The sequence below is a fragment of the Sturnira hondurensis genome, unplaced genomic scaffold, assembly GCF_014824575.4.
Source record: "Sturnira hondurensis isolate 20B ecotype Veracruz unplaced genomic scaffold, ASM1482457v3 Scaffold0014384, whole genome shotgun sequence".
Classification (NCBI taxonomy): domain Eukaryota; kingdom Metazoa; phylum Chordata; class Mammalia; order Chiroptera; family Phyllostomidae; genus Sturnira; species Sturnira hondurensis.
Window position 1 is genome coordinate 22,725,105 of NW_028087015.1, and position 22,409 is coordinate 22,747,513.

The 22,409-nt window shown below is 36.6% G+C and overlaps 1 protein-coding gene across 1 annotated transcript in view; it reads right to left on the reverse strand.

Moving 5' to 3' along the window:
- CDH12 (cadherin 12) overlaps positions 1 to 22,409 on the reverse strand; it is a 347,372-nt gene that overhangs the window by 39,893 nt on the left and 285,070 nt on the right. The window contains exons 6-7 of the mRNA XM_037063046.1: positions 19,575 to 19,762; positions 3,730 to 3,983 (exon numbers count right to left, since the gene is read on the reverse strand). Coding sequence (XP_036918941.1) covers positions 3,730 to 3,983; positions 19,575 to 19,762 — 442 coding nt within the window. The remainder of the gene's footprint in view (positions 1 to 3,729; positions 3,984 to 19,574; positions 19,763 to 22,409) is intronic.

The window sequence follows — 22,409 nt, forward strand, 5'->3', positions numbered from 1 at the left end:
GAGGACAAACGGATGGCCAAAGACATGTGAAAAGACAGATTCTCAACTAATCATAAGAGAAATGAGAAATAAAACCAAAAGCAGCCCTGGCTGGTGTAGCTCAGTGGATTAAGCATGGGCCTGCGAACCAGAGTATTGCGGTTCGATTCCCAGTCAGGGCACATGCCTGGGTTGCAGGCCAGTTCCCAGTGGGGGACTCACGAGAGGCAACCATATATTGATACTTCTCTCCTTCTCTTCTCCCTTTCCCCTCTAAAGATAAGTAAATAAAATCTTTAAAAAAAAGCAGTACCATCTCACACTTGTCAGAATAGCTGCTGTTAATAAATAAACCAATAAACAACAAATATTGGCTAGGATGCGGAGAAAAGGAACCCTCATGTACAGTGTATGGGAATACAGATTGGTGCAGCCACTGTGGAAAACAGCACAAAGTTTCCACAAAAAAATGAAAGTATAATTGCTGTATGACACAGTGATTCCACTTCTGAGTATATATCCTAAGAAACACAAAACACTAATTCATAAGAAGGTATGCACTCCTACATTCATTGCAGTGTTATTTACAAGCACCAAGAGATGGAAGCAACTCAAGTGCCTATCATTAAATGGGTGGATAAAAAACCTCTGGTACCTATATACAATGGGATACAATGGGATTCCATAAAAAGAATGAAACCTTACCATTGTGACCATATGGACGGACCTAGAAGGCATCATGGTAAGTAAAATAAGTCAAAGTGGGATTTAAACAACAAAACAAACAAAATAGAAACTGACTCATAGATACCAAGAATAAACTCATGGTCACCAGAGGAGAGGGGGATGAGGGACTGGGTACAAAAGGTGAGGAAATTAGAAAGTACAAATTAGTAGCTATAAAACAGTCATGGGAATGTCTAGGTACATCACAGGGATCACTAATGCTGTAATAACCATGTATGGTGGCAAATGGTTACATGAAACGTTGGAAGGGGTCATTTTGTAAGGAATATGATTGTCTGACTGCCATGCTGTACACCTGAAACTAATGCAAAATGATATTGAAAGAAAATTCCAAACACTGAAATGAGGAAATTAAGGTCTGGGTAGGAGGGACCCACCAGACATGGCATATTTGAATGCAGTACAGTGAACTAAACTTTTCTTCTAATCTGTTTCATACCTTGAATGATGTCATTGCTTTCCGGCTCTTTACAGTGCACAATGATGACAATAAAATAGTAATATTAATAAATACCCAGTAGTGTAGAATACTATAGTCCTAAATTAATATCTTGCATAATAACCAAGTGAAAAGACAGGCAATAGAAAGCACCACCACACATCTAAATATGCCAAGTCATTTGAAATGTCGATGCTTATTTTTCACAACCGATTTTCTACTACCAATCTCAATTGAGCAAACCTGTTTTCAGACCATGAAAAGATGATTCATGCCCAACGTTTGCTCAGCTGGCATGATTCAAGCTTACTGTTTACTTCAAGGGCATGGAAGAACGAGAACTTCCACGTTGATTCCATGGGAGCTTTGTCTTTTGACAAGTTCCCACCGCAATCCATCTGCGCCTGCAGTCTCCGTGAGTCAGTGCCCGTTAGAAGTAGGACCGGGGGCACTATTTTATTTCACACAAGGCAGCACTTGTCAGGCACTAGCTCCTGTGCCACTAGAAAAAAAAATCGGGCTTGTAGCTGCTGCAGGTTTCTTTAAAATGTAGCTTTCCTTTATTCCTCACACCAGGATTTTGACTCTAACCATGTCCTTGTATTTGGAGGTTGCTAAATCTCACCTTAGCTTTTACCAGGTAGTGTTTTTTTACGTATAGACTGTCAACTTTTTTTGTTTTTAAGTATTATGTTAAATAATAATGTATTCATATTTAACCTCATCATGTTTTATCAGTCCACAAAAATAGAACATATGGTACATTTAAACAACCTAGTATGTTCTCCTAGGTAACGTGTTCCACTGCCCCCAAAATTCTCCTCATTTATCACACTGTAGAAAGTTTTATTGCATATTTATTTGTTGTTATTACTTTCTTTACAAGCTTCAATATTTCTTCCATAACTATTTATATTCTTGAGAGTACCTGTAAATCTACTCACCAGGCATCTCCCACTTTCCCAAATATCAATGGCACAGGCAGGGGCTTCGAGAACAAGACTGATGAATGATGACAGGGTAACACATAACCACTAACACGGCAGATTCTTGAGAATACCCCTACGGATGCTGGCAGTAAATAAGGTTTTCTGGAGTGTAACTGGAAGTGAATCCTGTTGTTACACAGACGAGCAAAACAATAACTTGAATCCAAGGAGTAAATTAGCCAGCGTTTGACCTGATACGTAGAGACGCTCATTAATTGTCTTTGGCTTACCTTTTCCAAGACAAATGTTTACATTTATTTAGAGTCCTCTCCTGATCGCAGATATATTTTTAAGAAGAAAGTTATTTGGGCCACCTTTAGGGATGGTTTTAGATGAGTACAAGGAACAAAGCTGGCATGGTCCCATCATTTCCTGATATTTTCTTACATGCCATGAATGTATGGAGGCTATGGCTTCATGGGTGATCCATTTTTTAAAAATCAGCCCTGGCTGGTGTAGCTCAGTGGATTGAGCGCGGGCCTGTGAACCAGACGATTGTGGTTCGATTCCCAGTCAGGGCACATGCCTGGGTTGCAGGCCAGTTCCCAGGAGGGGACACGCGAGAGGCAGCCATACATTGATATTTCTCTCCCTCTCTCCTTCCCTTCCCCTCTAAAGATAAATAAATAAAATCTTTAAAAAAAATCATTTCTTATCCCATGGCATAAAATCTTATAATATATGTGTCTACGCATTTTCCCTATAACAGCAGAGTAGAGTTTTGCACCAAAAGCCTACTTAAAGTTCCTCTGCTCTTGCTCCTGTGTGCCTTTTAGAGGTGAACGATTCAGATTCGCATTCTCTCCCTCTTCACCTCCCCCATGCGTGCAGGCATGTGGGATGTGCCAGCAATTCAAACACACAGAAGAAGCAAAATCGAATGAGAACAAGCCTCCGAATATGTTGCAGGATCAGTGAATGAGTGAGGAAAAAGACAATCCTGCTGTGTTTCAGTACTGCACATAATTTATGGGTTTGAGGGTGTGGGGAAGGAGATTTTCTTACGGGTTTTTACTCCACTGATTGTTTTGTTGCTCACTATCCAGCAGCCTTACGTCAACAGGAACTCCTGGCAAAGTCTGGGGTTGGAGCAATTTCTCAATTCATCACACCCAGGGGCTGACTCTACCTGAGCTTCCATCAGCGGACACAATCGTCATAGTGAAGAAATGAACTGCAAGCTGCAAATGGTGAAACTATCTGTTTTAAACGCTTTCCTTTGGTGAGAGGCAGGGGCTTTAGATTAATCGATAGTGTATTAAATGTCTGTTATAGTCCAGGGACTGTAAAATGTCACAATATCATTAATCATGAGAATCATCCTTTAAAGTTGCATCATGAAATCACTTTGTAGATGAAAAATTGAGATTGGTTCGCTTGAGCGGCATGTTCAACCTCACACCTCTGCTAAACCCTGTGGTACGGATTTATGTGGGACGTTTTTGCTCTAATCTTCTGGTTTCTCCACGAATATTTCTGTGAAGTCATTATACTTGCATGCAAGTTTGGAAAGAGTATTTTTTTAAGTTTTTCTGTCTTTTTCTGACACAGGGAAAAAAAGTTTCTTTTCCTTACCTAACAGCACTACTGCCCACGTCGAGGTCTTGTGCGGTGACGGCACCAATGATGGTCCCAACGGGAGTGTCTTCGTAAACCTCCATGGTGTACAGTGGCTTGCTGAAAACCGGCGGCTCTTCCACGTCCAGCACGCTGATCTTCACCGTGGCGGTGTCTTTGAAAGGGCCCACGGAGTGAAACCGGTGGTCAAGGTGAAGGTTGGAGGCTTCCACTTTGAAAGTATATGCCTTCTTTGTTTCGAAATCTAATGGCTGTAGTGAGGACAAACCGAGAGTGAGAAGGTACATCCATAATGAATGCGCAAAGAGCGTGAACACCGCTTCAGATCTTTTGCAAGTGAATACAAATTGTATTGGTTTTAAATGTTTTAAGAAAAGAATCACTCGCTAGTAGAAGATTGTGGGTATCTTGTAAACCTAATCAGATGCATATATTCAAATGACATATATGTGCACATACGCACAAGGTAGGGTTTGTTCATTTTACATGGGTCGTTAAAACAGCAAAAGGACTTGAAGGAAAACATTTTCTGCTCTTATACAATACTGACATCTAGTGGCATTTAGTAGTAATGAAAACATAACAATTGAAACTGGATAACTGAGGATACTCTTTTGTATTCCATTTACAATTTTGATATAACAAAAGTTCTTCTTCTTTCTTAACCACTTTTCTTATTTTGACAATAATATAATTTTATATTAAATACTTTTAAGTGTCTAGATATTTTTGCTTTAAAAAAGTCATATCAGGATTTTTAAACCGTGCCGTGTTCTTTATGAAAAGAGTTTTAGTCTATTGTTTTCTCAGTGTTGAGTATAAAATTATTAGGCATTGTCAGGACATTTTACCAAAAATTAGGTTTTGAATATATATAATCAAATTAAGGAAAACTGTGAAATATAATATTTGGAAGTCATTTGTCCATAAAGTCACTGGTTTTTCTATTTTAATTTTACAAATGCTTATATTGACTTTTATTCTAAATACAAATTTTATGTTCCTAACAACTAAACATATTCTATTCTATAAATATGGTGTTGCTTCAGTGTTTTATATAAATGGAAACTTGAAGGTCAATGGCTGAGACTTCTAACCACCCATGGAAAATTAAGACAACATAAAATTAACATTAGCATAGAGGTTTACTGAGGCTTTTAAAACTTCTGTTTTCTAAATTAATTCCCTCTAGTCTGAGCCCTACGCCTTGCTAGACTTGCTAATTGCTGTGGTGACTCATCTTTGTTTTTTTACCTCAACACACCTGAGGGGCATAAAGGATGTATTTTTCTGTCTTTCAGGGATTAGATTGTTGTTTTATGTGTTTTCTTTGAACATAGACAAAGAAAATCTAAAAAATTACTGTAAAACCTTCAAAAATGATTACAATTCCATGGAGCTTATTACAGCAAATAGTAATAATACCTTTTGGACTTGACATTAAGTGTTTTTCACAATAATTTTCATTCCCAGGTATCTGTTTATTTTCCCCATGATAATTCCATTCATTTCATCTCATTCATCCAGTTTTTTTTTAAGATTTTATTTATTTATCTTTAGAGGGGAAGGGATGGAGAGAGGGAAAAAAATATCAATGTATGGTTGCCTCTCATGCATCCCCTGCCGGGAACTGGCCTGCAACCCAGGCATGTGCCCTGACTGGGAATCGAACCACGATCATCTGGATCGCAGGCCTGTGCTCAATCCACTGAGCTACACCAGCCAGGGCTCGTTTAGCCAATTTTTATTCATGTTTTAATGTGCATTAAATTTAATGCTTTCTTTTACTTTTTATATTTTTAGTTGCTCATCTCACAGTTATTTATGTATGATATTGATTTTCTCCCATTCCCATCTCTCTCCTGTTAGGGATTTTAATTCATCTTTAAGGCCAAGTAAAAAATGGCATGTTAACCGCCATGCGACTGATGTTATAACTGGTGGTTATGTGAACACAAATATGATATCTCAAACAAGAGAGTTGACAGTCTTATGATGCTTTTGGTTTGATTGACCCACAGCTTGTTTTGTTAAAGATATTAAACTCATGAAAAAACACCTGATTTTCACAATAGGATGAAAGACATTATTTAACTGGAATGCATGTCATACACCTGGAAAGGCTTAGCCCAGAATGAAGATCAAAGAATGACAAGCCATACATTTTCACACATTGGAAGACAATCATGAATATTGGGTAGGCTTATTCCTTTCATCTCCTATACACTGAATAATTTAAATTATTAAAATGGCAAACTGTAGGTTTAAAAATGTAAGAAATCTTTAAATATCAAACCATCCAAACCAGAATGTATTTGGAAAACATCGATGGTCTTTGTGGTGGTGATGCTCGGATGCCTCCTGAGGACAGAAAGATACGATGACCCTTAAGGTTAGGTCTCTTTCTAGTCAACCAACTCAGACTAGTGAGAAACGTGTGGTCTCATTTAGAGAATGAGTTGTTTGAAGAAGTCCTACGTTCCCTATCATTTGTAGAGTTCAAGGGAAATCTGATGCTGTAAGAGACAGACGAAAGTATACAATAGAGGGATGCATTAGCTAATCCAAATTAAAGAACAGAAAATGTGCTTTCTGAGTTTTGGAAACTATATGCACTGTGAACGGTAAAGGGCCTGATTTTTCTATCACAGTGATCCCTAACCCTAGCGTCCAAGAGTATTTTGACTCTAACACCTTCAGTCCTTTTGATAGAAAGCTTTTGAGTTCCTCTGACTCATACCCCCTTTTTCGTCCCAGGGTGAACTTTTATCCTAGGATGTAGGAGTTAATACCAATTATTCCTCAGTTCCCTTTATACTTTCTCCTAGAGATTAAAATGCCTCCTCTTTGATTAAAATTCCACCGCTATGTGATGGACTTGATTCTCTAAAATTCATTTCAAGGCTAGAAATGAAGGCATAATTCTGAAACCTTTTCTACACTTTTTAAGGAAATCAGACAGAGCCTATGCCTTTTAAGAACTCCTTAGCTAGCCCAGCAGGCAAGTATCCGGCGGTCGGGGAGATGTAGAGTGAGATGAAAGAACCTTTCTGTACATACATATTTTTTTGTAGCTGAAAACCGACGTCCTGCCGTGATCAAAGAACACGGGGAAATTATAGGAGAAGTGCCGCAATAATATCCAAATGGCCGCACATCTTCCTGACCCCGTCCCTTAGGCAATGCCACCTTTGAAACTGAGTCGTTCAAGAAGAACAAAGGTAAATAACAGTGAATGCTGTCTCCTTGAGTGTATCCAACTCACGTGACTGACTACCCTCCACCTGAATGAAATTCGTCTACTTCACAATCAACAAAAACTCTAAAATCTGAAATAAATGCAGAACACACAGGATTGAAAAACATTCTATTGAAGACATTCATTAGTATAAAGGTGAACATATTTAGCTCTTGCATGAGAAAAGAAACCTTTGTGGCATTGCTTGGGGCCCATCCAATTTAAGCACCTTTCTAGAAAAATAAGAAAACGATCAATTAAATGGAATTCAGCTGAGTAACTCCTTGCTCCTAAAGGCGTTTCAGTAAAGGATAATTGGTGAGAACAGACTTTTCAGAAAACTTTTGACATTTTACAAAGTTGCAAGGTAAGAAAACAGAATATGGAGGAATGGAATTCAATATATTCAATTATTGATCATAATATAAAGGGGGATTTGAGCCAAAAAAAATCGCTTTTTAGCATCTTTGTTTTTAGCCACTTTCTTTGCTCTTTATTGAGGTCCAGGTCACCAAAAACTACATAAAATATTAAGTGCCAAATGATTTTCTCACGTTCCAGAAGGATAAGTAACGTACAGCATGTGAGAAACAGTACTAGCTGGGCTGTTTTAAATGGAACCAGAGCTGTGATTCCAAAGGGACTTCATTGTTTGTCTTATTCCTCAAACCTTTGGAAAGTAAAACCAACAAAATAACCTTGGGTCTGGGCCTCAGGCAGCACTGTGTTCTAACCAAATGTATACTAAGCTAACAGAAAAGCGGACATTGTGACTACCGGACCAATATTACAGCACTCTTTAGAATTAGCCTTACTATGGTAGCTTATCCACGCTTATAGAAATTCCCTCCTTAGTTTTTTTTAATATCTGTGGAAGAGCCTTCCTTCTATTTAAGTATTTCCCTTTTTATAAATACTCCTTGCCTTCCCCTCCTAATTGAAATACTATTCGGGTTTCTGCCTAAACCATTGTTAATGGATAGCTATTTTTAAAACTGTTTTACTTACTGTTAGAGAGAGGTGAAGGGAGGGAGAGAAGAATCAATGTACAAGAGAGAAGCATCAATTGGTTGCCTCTGGTGCAACCAGCCAAGGACCTTGACCTGCAGCCTGGTCACCTCCCCCGACAAGGAGTTGAGCAAGTGACCTTTCAATTTGCAGGCTGGCGCTCAGTGGACTGAGCTGCACCAGCCAGGGTACGCACAGCTATTTGTTTGGACCTCAGATAAATCCTTGCTGTCTCTCATTTTGGCCATTTATTTTTAGGTTAACACATCAAATACAAGAAAATATCTTCCTGAGCTCCTCCAGGACTCATCATGCTTTTAGACAGACAATGTTGAGTAAAATGCATAGCTAAGTTATATGTTAAGAAATTTTATAAAATTTTATTAATTTTTTTAATTTTATAAAGCTTTGGTAGGCAGAATTCCAAGATATTTCCAACATTCCTGCCCCCCTCCAATAGTTACCAGTAGCATTTACCTGGGAAAGGGGAATAAAAGTGAACCAGACATTGAGCTTAATAGACTAAGGAACATAAGCCTGTGTTGCTATAGCTGTTCACACTCCAGGGGGCCACAGTATTGCTCCGCAAAGGGAATGAACACTTTTGCATTCTACCCTTCAGTACCAGGTTGTTGGAGGGTATAAAGGGGAGGTGCTGGACCACAGAGGCCTGTCAGTCCTCTAAGGGGACTATGAACCCATCCAAAGCCCTTGAAAACCTGAGAAATTGATTAGTCATTTTGAAGAAGCCCTGGTTTGTCCTAAAACCAACCTAATATAGAACCATCCCAGGGGAAACACAGAATCAATCAATCTCTCTGTCTCTCTCTGTCTCTGTCTCTGTCTCTCTCTCTGCCTCTCTCTCTTTCCCTCTTACCTGGTGATGTAGTCACCCTCTTTGTTCATGTGCCTTCTCACCCAGTAGCATGCAACCACATGGGTCTGACAGCTACCAGGGCCTGTGGCAGACCGTGTGGGCTCTAAAAGGACTAACTCTGCTCACTCCCACACTCTCTCTCTCTCTCTCTCTTGCTTGTGACTTGCACTCCCACCAAACACTTGAGTATCCTCTCTCCACGGTCACGTGGGGACTCCATACACAGGCTGCAGGTGGGAGCTTAAGGACTGCAGCACAGCACCAGACCACAGCTAGAAACACACACTACACCAGCTGGAGGCTGGGCTGGACTGTACTTTAACATGGAGCAGAGACTCTGGACACTGGCTTTTGTCTTGGCCGTGAGGAGGACATGTTTCACTTTTTTCCACTGAGGGACTGACAGAAATGGAATATTGGGAAGTCGGGAGGGGAACCCCTTTAATTGTACCTCATCGATAAACCATTCCACAGAGTCTTATCTTCCCTGTGGGTGTGAGGACATTATTTTCTTCTAGCTACGGCATCAACTTGTTTTCCACCAATAACACAATGATTTGTACTTTTGTATAATCCTGTGCCCTTGAGTGTGCAAGGGTCCTGTAAATTGAATGGGACATTATCCCATGAATTTTCTGTTTTATAAAAAAATAATTATGCAAATATAATTAAGGTGCTTACTCAATGTTGAGTTAATTAAAAAGAATACTTTATTTGAGGGGCCTGATCTAATCCTGTGAACCTATGAAAGGAAGAGCCACTATGGTGATTTACCCCTGGCCTTGAGTCAACCTCTGAGAATGAGCCCACCTAGCAAGTACGCAAGGGGTGCCTATCGGAGACGAGACTGGACTGTGGCTAGTAGCTAGCAAAACAATAGGGTTTTCAGTTATAAAACTCCCCCCTTCCCTCAAAAAGAATTTTGTCATCAGCCAGTAGCTTGGAAATAGTCTTTAAGTCTCAGCTCAGATGGCAGCCTGGGTGGGTACCTTGATTTCATCCTTGGCGACCCAGTGCCGGAAACCCAATAACAGCACACCCTGACTCACAATAGCCACGCTTTCATCTTTCTTTACTATTTACTCTTCCATAATGCTTCCCTTTTTATGATGAACATGTATCATTTTCACTAACACAGTAGCATCACCATTCTTACAAACTAGTACCCTTTAGTCATTAAGATGCTATTCTCTTAATTTTATAGTAGTAGGTCTTAATGGTTAGTGGGGAAAAATGTCAATGAACCCAAATAACCAAAAACTATAGATTTAGATAAAACAGACCGGTGCCTTCAAGACAAGAAGTTTAGAAAACAGACTTCTGTTGGGCTGAACCAGAATGAGAAGACAATATGAACGAGCTCTTGGGACGTGAGGCCATCACACCAAGAGGAACTACGAAGCTATCCCTTAACCTCAAGCGTCATTTCAGAAGGAACCGTTTCGCGAAACCCAGTGTTATGAGAGTGGTCAGTTCACTTACGTGTTTGCAACACTTTCTCATCCCACAGGAAATTCTTGTAAAACTCTACCGCTCCTCGGGTCGCGTGTAGACTCACCCATGAATAGTGTCTGCACCTGCTTCTTCAATTGACTTATTCTAAATCCACATAAATCATGTCGAATGTTTGACTAGATTTTACTGTGCTTCATAGTAGGATTGAGGATATAGTGGTTAATGAATTAAGTCTATTTTATCATGGACGATACACTCTAAAAGGGAAAGCCACAATGAAAAATAAATAAATATGTAATTTTAAGTTAGTGATAAGATTTAGGAGGAAAGCAAGGTAATGGGACAGAAAATTCGGAGATGGGGGCGACATTACATAGAATAGCTAGAAAAAAAATGTCTCTAAGAGGGAATACTAGAACTGAGACGAAAAGAACTAGGTGTGGGGAAGTCACAGGGAAATGAGCCTCAGAGAAGATCACTGAGGGGCCTACATTCTTCCTTTCCACAAATATTTCTAGAATATCCTACCGTGTTCTAGGCATTGCTGTAGATGTTGGAACAAAGGAAACAAAAATCACCACCTGCATGGAGCTTGCTACTAAGGTAGGAAAGTTTGCTCTCTGTAGGAACAGAGAGCAAAGGCCTCATGCTCTGCTTGACTCCTCCTCTGCCTTGGCTGGGACCTCACAAAAAGGACCTTCACTGACCCCATGTTCCCCTGGTTTCCCCTCCCCATTCCCTGTAATTAGGGGGGCCAAAAATAAATCTCTAGATAGAGAGGAGAGACACGGGCAAGCTGTTCTTGCAGTCACCCAGCCCAGGTCAGAGGCAGAGGACCACCCTCCCTGCCCCCTTGTCCTCATGTAATAAAAACCTTCTCCCCAGATCCCATCAGCACATTTCACTCTCCGAGGTTGCCAGCTCCTACTCCTCCAGTGCATACTATCACTTTGATAAATGTACTGTGTTTTGCTAAAACTTCTGGTCATGCTCTTGGGTTCCTTCTTGTTTCATGACAAGAACCTGGAGCAGGAAGAGGCCTCTTTTAGCTTCCCTGGGTTCTGCCTGGCCTCACTGTCTTCTGGAAGACAATGACCTAAATAAGCAAAATGTATACAGTATGTTGGGTAGCAATGAGTTCTATGGAATGTTTAGAGCTTGGATGCCATGTGTGTCTAGGGAGGTGGGGGCAAATGTCCATGTGACAGAGCTTTGGATGACAGAGTCTGTGTAGATCTCATCATCACTGAGGAAGGACACCAACTCAGCATTTATCCCACACAATAGGCACACAATTATTTGATGAATAGAAGCTGTTCTATTATCAGGTAAGAATGCATGCCCCTACAATAAAAGAGAAAATAGTCAAATATCAATTTTTAAAACCTGGATATTAGTTTCAACAAATGTTAATAGCATTTCAGTTTTGAAATTAAAAAAGTAGGAGAATGATGGAATTACCAGACAAAAAGTGTTTTTTAAATAAAAATGTTAAAATGAAAACACATACATTTTATACAACTGAGTTCTAAAAACTTTGGTACAAAACTATTTATTAGGAAAGTGTTTAATTTTTCTGTTGGAAATTTACAGACTGTAGTTTCTTGCAGCACTACACATTTTTGAGAGCTTTAATGAATTTACTTAAGAATCATAGGCATTATTTCTATGTCTACATTTTAGTGACAATAATCTTGGAACAAATTCAGTAACTAAGATAAAACAAAAAAAAAGAATCAGAAGAATTTCTGGTGCCTTTATTTGAGGCTTTTGGTTCATAAAAATGATAGATTTTATCAACTCTTATAAATTCATAAGTACAGTATATATATATTTTTATATGCACATAAATCATGATAATCTCGGGGGGGGCAATTCTTTTTTAGCTTCCGTGAATGGTCACATTTTACTTCTACCATATATTATTTTTCACAGGAGTTGAAGTAAATTATATAAAATCATTTATTGCAAGCTGTGTGGTTTTGAAAAAGTTACCTTTCTTCTCTGAACTTCAGAGTTCTCATTCACATAAACAGTAGAACACTATTATTTAAGCACTCTACAAAGTATACTGAGTTCTATGTAAGCAAGTGAGGCTAAGAGAGACAATGCATTCAGAAAGTAAAGCAGTAAATCAACACAAGATCCTTTTTTATAAATCAACCAAAAATTAAGTGCCCTATGTATTTCAAAGGCTTCTTTTTTATGGTGACACAAATATCAAAATATGACAAAGTGTGGTAGGAAGAAACCCTTGTGTTTAAAATATGAGCACCATAAGTATTACAGATGCTTTAACAGAAATGCTAACATTGTGGGAAGAAAGTAAGATATGATCAACTTTGCCTGATGGACTCAAGGAAGTGTTTGGTGAAAGGCATAGGCTGGTGGCAAGTTCAGGAGCAGGAAAGAATAAAGATATTCATGAGGGGCAGGGCCGTCTATGCAGGAGGAAGAATAGCACAGCATCTTTGGTACAAATGCAGTAAGTTTGGTACAATGCTGAAGTAGTGCGTGTGTGTGTGTGTGTGCATATGTGTCTATGCACGTGTGTGCATGACCAAGATGGTAATACAAAAATTATTAGTTTACTCTTTATCTTACTAGTTATGGGAATCAGAAAAGTCAAGTTTGGATAAAGGTAAGGTGTAAAACTTGGAGCATAGCCATGGCAGTGTTGGGAAGGGATAATTGGAAGGGTTGTGATTTAACCCATGAGGGAAATATGAACCCCAGTCAGGGGGCTCAGTGGTGGGGCTTCACGTTCTATTTGGCAAAGAGGTCAATGGCAATGGAAGAGGCATAAGAAAGAGCCTATTTTCTTTGTTAGTTTATTTTTTTATTAGATTCCTCTTATAGGTGAGATCATATGGTATTTGTCTTTCACTGCTTGGCTTATTTCTCTTAGCATAATATTCTCCAGTTACATCCATGCTGTTGCAAAAGGCAGGAGTTCTTTCCTTCTGCTGCACTGTATACATGTGTCACAATTTTTTCATCCACTTATTTACTTATGGGCACTAAACTATTGAACAAAATAGAACCACAGGCATGGAAACTGACTGAAAGTGACCAAAGGATGAGGGGATAGTGATGGATAGAAAGGGAAGGGACTGACAAAGAATATGTATGAAGGACGCACGGATATGGACAATAGTGTAGGAACTGACTGTGGGAGTGGGGGGTTGAGATTGGTGGAGGAGGACAAAGGGAGAAAATTGGGGACAACTGTAATGGAATAATAATAAAAAAGATTTAAAAAGAAAGAAAAAGTCTAAACTTCTAGGTCAAAGAACTGGAGAGGAGGTGGGGCCTTGCCCAGGTAGAAAAGTATGGGCAGGTGCACTTTTATTGAAGGAGGAGAAAGAATTCAACTTTAGACAATTTGAAAAGACTTTGCAACCAACAGAATCATCTACAAGGCAGCAAACATCCCACACTGGCTATGTCAGCCTGGGACTAAATTACAGTTGGTGAGACTGCTTAAGGAAGTCAGGTAGAAGTTGAAAAGAGATGAAGACGAATCTTTATGGAAATAGGAACGTATTGTTTGTAGAAACAAATAATGAGTACTACTCATTTTTTTGAAATTATGCATGTCCGATTGGCTAAAAGTAGAAATAGTTTAAACTTAAATTCAGCTGTATATTTGGCTACACATAACAAGGTTTTCATTTTTTTAAAATTTTTAATTAGTTTTTCAAAAATTAACCACATAATGGTGCTCTGATCTCAAATCATTTGCACTCACTTCCTTGCCATTTAGGGCTGCAAGAGAAAGCGAGATTCAGTGACTAACAGAACATGAGGAGAATATGTTTCCAGTTGGACCAGGTGAGAGCTTAACCTATTTGTTAATGAGTCCTGCCCTGGCTGGTGTAGCTCAGTGGATTGAGCGCGGGTCTGCGAACCAGAGGATTGCAGTTCGATTCCCAGTCAGGGCACATGCCTGGGTTGCAGACCGGTTCCCTGCAGGCCAACTCCCAGCAGGGGATGCACGAAAGGCAACCATACATTGATGTTTCTCTCCCTCTCCTTCTCCTCTAAAGATAAATAAATAAATAAAAATCTTAAAAAAAAAAGAGTCCTGGTGAGGAATAAAAGTGTTTTTATCTCTTATGTTTTTTAAGAAAAATAAAATAATTCTGTTTTGGATTCAATGTGATCAGAGCTATGTTTATTTGAAATGAAATAACAATGCCAGGCGATATCAAAATGTATAACAATGTTTTTAGTTCCAGAAAAGTTTTACTTATTTTCAAATAAGTAGGAAGTCATTTAACCATTCTTTATTTTAAACATGATATCATTACTTAATAGTTCCCAATAGATATTTTTGCAAAAATGATATGGAACCTTGTGGTAAATTATGACATCGAGTTGTTCTTTTTTATAATTTAAATGTTTGTCCCACTATTTAATTGCCTAAATTTCTTAATCAGTAACAAGAAAGCCATACTGTATCAATAAATATTTATGTATTTCAGTCTTTTAACATTTCTAACTCAATAACTTCATAATTATTTAAATATACAATAAGTATGTATTTATTCTCACTTATCCTATAGAAAATATTGGCTAAAATATAGTAAATTTAGCTTTTCACTTAACAAAATTTTTGAATTTAAAACACTTTATTCTCTGATTTTAAATGTAGTCATAATTTTTAGATGTGTTGAAATTTTTTTAAAGTTTTATTATTCTGATTGTGTTCACTTTTTTACTGTTATAACATTTAACATGTAAAGCACATTTTATTTGCTTATACTTTACTCAGTGCAACATGATATAAATACAAAGTAAGAGAATTTTTAACCAGTATCTTGTGCCTTGGAGAGATTTATAAAGATTCATAATGTTATTCCAAATTCAAAATGACACACTGAAATGGTATTCTGTCACAGTGCTCATAAACTGAATCCAAGTTCTGCCTAAAAATAAAATTTAAAAAATTGCCTTTTATTATTGTCCACTCATATAAACTTGACCATCATTTTTATACACTTAGGTACAGAGAAAGAGGAGAAAGGGGAAAACAGCAATGAGAAAGCAAGTAAAAAAATAGGGACTAAAGGATAATGAAATATGTGCTTCAGAAAAATTCAAGCAGTTTAATTTATTTTAAGTGAGCTAGGAAAACTCTCTGAAAGCAAATGATATCATGCTCTAATGTTAACCAGTCAATGTAAATAACTGATGTTTAAAAAACAACTACATTTTCAAATATAGAATAGATATTTTTGAATTTTCTAAATGTATTTAATATATTTAACAATATAATCCCTATGTAAATATGGTTTTACATCAAATTCATTGCAATGACATATTTAGATATTGAGGGGAAAAGTTTCAAAAAGCCCTGACTGATGTGGCCTAGTAGGTTGGGTGTCATCCTACAGATTGAAAGGCTGCTGGTTCAATTCCCTGTCTGGGCACATCATGCCTAAGCTGTGGGTTCACTACCCCACTCACATCGATATTTCTCTCCCTGCCTTCCTCCTTCCTGTCCCCTCTTTCTAAAAATGAATAAATACAGTCTTTTAAAAAATCCAAAAAAATAAATCTTGTTCTTCTAGGACACCTAGTGATCCGTTCAAAATCAAGTTTTCTCAGAGCTTACTGAATATGTGCATATATTGTTTTATCATCTAGTCTGCATTTGGATAAAAAATTCTATTTAAATAACTACAAACTAATAGGTTCATGAAAGGATGTTCAACATCATTAGTTATCATAAAAATGCAAATTAAAATCACAATAAGATATTACCTCATATCTGTTAGAAAGGCTATTACAAAAAAGAAGAAATGACAAGTGTGGGCAAGTTTGTGTTGAAAAAGAACTCTTGTGCATGGTTGGTGGGAAGGTAAATTGGTGAGGCCACTATGGAAAACATAATGGAGTTCCCTCAAAAAGTAAAATTGAACTATCATGTGATCCAGCCATTCCACTTCTGGGAATTCATACTAAGAAAATAAAAACATTAGCTTGAAAAGATATATGCACCCATATCTTCATTGCAGTATTATTTGAAGTAGCCAAGCTGTGGAAACAACCTAAGTGTCCATGGAATCTTTCTATTTGAGACAATATGAATGGAACTTCATGGTATTATGCTTGGTGAAATAAGTTAAACAGAGAAAGACAAATAAAGCATGGCATTACTTATATGTGGAAGCATAAACAAAAAATTCAAGTTTATATTTAAAAGTTGCTAAGAAAGAAGGGCTTTAACTAGATTTATCATAGTGATCATCTCATAATATATTCAAATAACAAATCATTATGTTGAATATCTAAAAGTAAAATAGTGTTGTAACTCTTTATTTATACATTTTTTATTTACTGTGTTTTTTTCGGTTACCATTGAGCTTTTCCATTGAGCTTTCTTATGATTCCTCCACCCTCAATCACCACATTGTTGTCCATGTCCAGGAGTCCTTTTATTTGCCCAATTCCTCTCTCCCCACCTTTACCCTCCACCATGAGCTGCCATCCTACTCTCTATCTATGAGTCTGTCCCCATTTTCCCTGGTAGCTCAGTTTGTTCATAAGATTCCACATGTGAGTGAAATCATATGGTATTTGTCTTCCTCTAACTGGCTTGTCTCACTTTACATAATGCTTTCTAGGCCCATCTATACTATCACAAAGGATAAATTTTTCTTCCTTTTTATAGCTAAGCAGTATTCTATTGTATAAATGTCCCATAGTTGTTTATCCACTCAGCTACTGATGAATACTTGGGCTGCTTCCATATCTTGGCTACTGCAAATAATGCTGCAATGAACATAAGCATGTTTATGGTCTTTCAAATTAGTGTTTTGGGTTTCTTTGTATGTATTCCCAGAAGCGGGATCACTGGGTCAAAAGTCAGATCGATTTTTCACTTTTTTGCGGTGTCTCCATACTGCTTTCCACGGTGGTTAAAGTCTGCATTCCCACCACCAATGGAAAAAGGAAAGGGTTTCTCTTTTTCTACATCCTCACTGGCACTTGTTAAATGTTAATTGATTGATGATAGCCATTCTGAATGGTATGAGGTGGATATAAAACTGTGCTGTAAGTCCACAGTAGTCAAAACATCATGGTACTGGCATAAAAATAGACACATAGATCAATGGAACAGAATAGAGAGCCGAGCAATAAATTCAGATCTTTATAGTTAATTAATATACAAGAAAGGAAGCAAGCATGTATGATGGACTAAAGATAGTCTATTCAACAAATTATGTTGGGAACATTGAATAGATACATAAAAAAATTTAAATTATACCATCTTCTTATACCACATACAATAATAAATTCAAAATGGATCGATGACTTAAATATTAGACTCAAAACCATAAAAATCTTAGAAGAAAACTCAGACACTGCTTATAGAAATATTTTATCTTATGTATCTTCCCAGGTGAGGGAAACAAAAGAAAAATAAACAAATGGGACTACATCAAACTAAAATTGTTTTGCACAGCAAAGAAAACCATCAACAAAATATAAAGACAACCCACTGAATGGGAGAACACATTAGCCAATACATTTGATAAGGGGTTAATATTCAACATTTATAAAGAATTTATAAAACTCAACAGCAAAACCAAACAAACAATCCAATTAAAATTGGGCAAATGACCTGAATAGACACTTCTCCAAAGAGAACATAGAGACAGATGGCCAATAGACATGCAAAGATGCTCAATGTCACCAATCACCAGGGAAATGCAAACTAAAACTATGATATCATGTCCCAATTGTACATCAATGAAGGAAGTACACTTGTGTAAATTAACTTTGAGTTTTTAATAAACTTTTTATTGGATATTTTGTTATTTTATTTTAATGAAACTACACTGTCATGTTTAAGCAAGTCATCTATCTGTATGTGTGTGTACACCACACACGAACTCAATATAAAATATTCAGCAGATGTGGAGGTAGGTAGATAAGTAAGTAGATAGATAATAAGCAATTAAAATTTGTCATAAATAAGTACTATTGAGTTATTTTTTTTGGAAATTTAATATACAAAGTCTGTAGATGACAATTCTTTTTCCCCAACAGTTAGAACTTGTCTCTGATGGTTCCTTATTTAGACACTAAAACAATTTACAACACTAAAAACAACTAATCAAATGCTTGGTGTAATTTCCTAGATGACCAGAATATTTATAAAAATCCGTTTTGCCTGTTCCTTTAAAATTTAGAGAGACTCTCACAATTTCTCACCACTGCCATTACTATGAAGATCACAACCCATATCTTCATCACTGCTTTCCTGAGCTATTTCTATAGTTTTTTAACTAGTCAATTTTTAGCCTTACTTCCTAGTCATTATTCTGCTCAGAACAGCCAGAGTAGCTTGGCTTTACGGGGTAAAGGTGAGCTATATCTCTACCCCAGATGGGCTTCCCATATTATGATCTATTTCATGCCCTTCTCCAGGACTGCAAGGGTCTACGTGATGGGCCCTTCCTCTGTGTCTTTGACCTCATCACTGACTACGGACACCTTCCTTCACTACGTATCTGGCGTCCTTGCAGAGTATGCTCTCACCGCAGAGGTTTTGCAATTTCTGCTCAGTCTTTCTGGAACACACGTAATTCAGACACCACATGGCTCATCTCTTGCTTGCGTCAGTCTGTGCTACAATTCCGCCCTAACAGAGAAGCCCTTTCTGATCACCTCACTGTGAGATACCCACCACCCTCCACTTTACTTGCACCCCTTCACTCTGTTGATGTTTGCCGAACTTGAACTTAACACTACTGACAGTGATTTTGAATCTGTCTGTCACTCTCAGGGCTTTCACTCCTCCAGTAGTAGAGCTTGCCCAAACCAGAATCCCTCCACTATGAAGTCAACATCCACCAACATTGTGTGAGTTAGACATTCATATTCTCAGAAAAGTCATAAAAGAGGCAGAACCAAGCCTTGTGGGGGTAGAGTTTACTTCTATGCTTATTTTAAAATTAATTTTTCACCTATGTTTCTAACAATAAAAATTAAAAATCTTCTAATTCTGCTAAGAATTTTAATGATTTACTCAAGGCAGTAAGCCTAATTGTTTCAACAAAAAAATCATACCTGTATAATCACAGTAAAAGTGCCAGTGAGAGTGAAAACTTTATAGTCAACTTGATCTTTTTTATTTGAACTATTGTTAATTAAAAGAAAATTAAAATTATTGTTATGTTCAAGTTTTAGTCTTTATTTTTTTAAAAATTATTATTGGGTAGTCCACTGTGTAAAAACTTGTCTATGTACCTTTTTTAACTTGATGACTCCTTCTTGTGTATCCTCATCTGTGATGATATCAAACAAATTTCCCCCATCTCCTGGAACAATGTTGTATTCAATTTCTGCATTTTGTCCAAAATCAGGATCCACAGCTCTTATTCTTCCAATAGCTGAGCCAATAGGAGAAGATTCAGGAACTTTCAGATGGAAGATGCCTGATGGGACATAAATAATTTGTGTTGACAGTGGGATTAGTATCACTTATATATTATGGAATTATATTTTACTAACATATAATAAGATTACTAGGTTGAACAATGTAGCCCATAAAATTTAAAACATATTTGTGAAAAATCAAAAGACAATATGCTATCAAGATAAAGATTATGATTTTCTAGGTTTTAATCGGGCACCATGAATAGTACTGTGTTTTAAATTAAAATTAATGTGAGGAAATATTTTACATATTAACAACATCAAAGTGTACCTAATATCAATGTAAAGGTAATAATATCTGTGAAATAGATCGATACGGATACAGAATGCAGTATATAAAACATAGATAAAGATTCATAAATAGATGGTACATAGATGATAAAAGATAGATACCTAAATATTAATAGAAAGTTAAGGCTATGTTCCCTAAAATAAAAAAGTGATATATAAAATAATATAAATATAAAAATAAATTGGCTATTTATTCAATTAGAATAAATCATTAAACTAGAAATGTTCTGTGAAATGATTATATATGTACAGGTAACCAAAATTTTAATTCATGATGAGATTAAATCCAGTAGACTTTAGATTAATATCCAATGTGTGTTTTGTAAATTTGTACTGGATACCCTACTTTGAAGCACTTTTAAAATTAGAATATAAAGTTCTAGCTTCCATTTTTTAACTTAAAAATAAAAATAATAAAATGCTTCTGTTTTACCACCAGGTGGAGCATTTACATTGCTGTGACTTTCATACTGCATCAGAAAAACCTAGAAGAATCCTTTATATAAAATTTAGCAGAATCATAAAAAAGTTATAATATCCCACAAAATTAAAATATGTACATTATTTAAAATAGTTTTCAAAATGTTGTAAGGTTTATACACACCTTACAAATTATTGTAAGGAAAATATATAGTATAAGCTATTTTACTGACATCTCGTCAAAGAAGATATTAATGAATTAAATAGCAACCTGTTCAAATCACAACAAGGAAAGCAAGGAAATGAGATGGCATAAAAATGCAAAAGCAAAACTAAAGACAAAAATACACAGTTTACATTTTGATACCGACTTTTCAGTTTAGATGTCTATTAATGGATTTTGGATTACATTTCCCATGAGTAAAAGCAACCAAGGTAATTAATTTGTTTTGGACTTTTAGTTACATGAATAAAAATTAAATTGGGAAGTCTTTAATGGGTTTTTGAGTGAAGTTCATTTAACAAACTACACATGCCAATATAACATATATTGGCTTCAAGACACATGAGAAAAAACATCAATCAACATTTTATGGAGATTCTGCCAAATAGATTTCTTTCTTCCCAATTATTTTTAGAGGGCTTATAGTTTTTTTCACAATCAGTTCCAACATTAATTTCATGAAACCTGATAGCCATTAAATTTTGCCATGCACAAAAGGTTTCCACCATTTGGTCTTAAAATGTTAAAATTAGCCTTATTTACATCCAACAGACATTACCTCAGTAAGACATGTAGTATATTAATTTCAAAAGAGCTAAATATTTACCTAAAACTTGTTTGATTTCATGTAAAACATAGAAAGTACATTTTACAGTGGTATAAAATACTTGTTTAATTAATTGATTTCATGTTAATTCATAGTATACCTGCCTTTGGAGGAGATATGAAGAAAAAATTTAAGAAATAAACAAAACAAACAAGTAAATAGAAATAGATAAAAAGTACTCCAAGAGGCAATAATAAAATGTTGTTACAGATACTATAAAATAATTTTGGTTTCAGAAGTCATATTAACCAAACTAACAGCTTCTCATAGGCTAGAATTATATTTCATGAGGTTTTATTTCCTAAACACTCATACCGTGATGTCATATAGATATTCTCAGTGTTTGAAAACTGAAGCAGGATCTGATCTTGAGCAACCAGACCAAAGAGAAAGAATGAAATCATAGGTAATATTTCACATTGTCAAGAAGAAGACCAAAGGAGGAGGCTAATTTGTCTGAGTCCACATGGTCATGAGTGCATAAGTGGGACCTAAAGCGACTTTCACAATTAGCTTTCCACGGAGCCTCATTGTTACCCCATAGACGTATTAAGTCCTTATCTTACTGAAGCACTCCTGGTTTATTAGTGAATATGAGAATGTCTGAATTCCTGTTCTGTGTCAAGAACGTGTGACAGTTATTTAAAGTTATACTAAACTTCTCAGGGACAAATTTAAAAAAAAAGACAAGGCATATAGATATCTGAGCTGTTTTTATTTTCCTTCTTTCCTTCTTCATGTATATTATGTAGAAGTATGATTTATCAGAAGTGTTTCCACATCCTTTGCTTCTTAGTTTGTGATGGTCATGAAGAACCTGAAGAAACACTAATAACCTTGAATGTATAGTAGATTGGTCACGGTCCAATCCAAGGTACATTAAAAATTGATAGGGAAAATCTTGAATTTTTCCTAATAAAATTAAGCAGTGGAGGTCTGTGCTGAAAAATGTACTGTGAATTGTCCTCTAACAATATATAGGTAGGAAGCTATGACAAAATAATTATCAAAGACATAGCTGGCAGGTGGAGACTTGAGAGAGAATAAGAGACCTGTCAAGTCCAATGGATTCCAGATTTCACACATGGCCAGAAGTCCAGGGTGA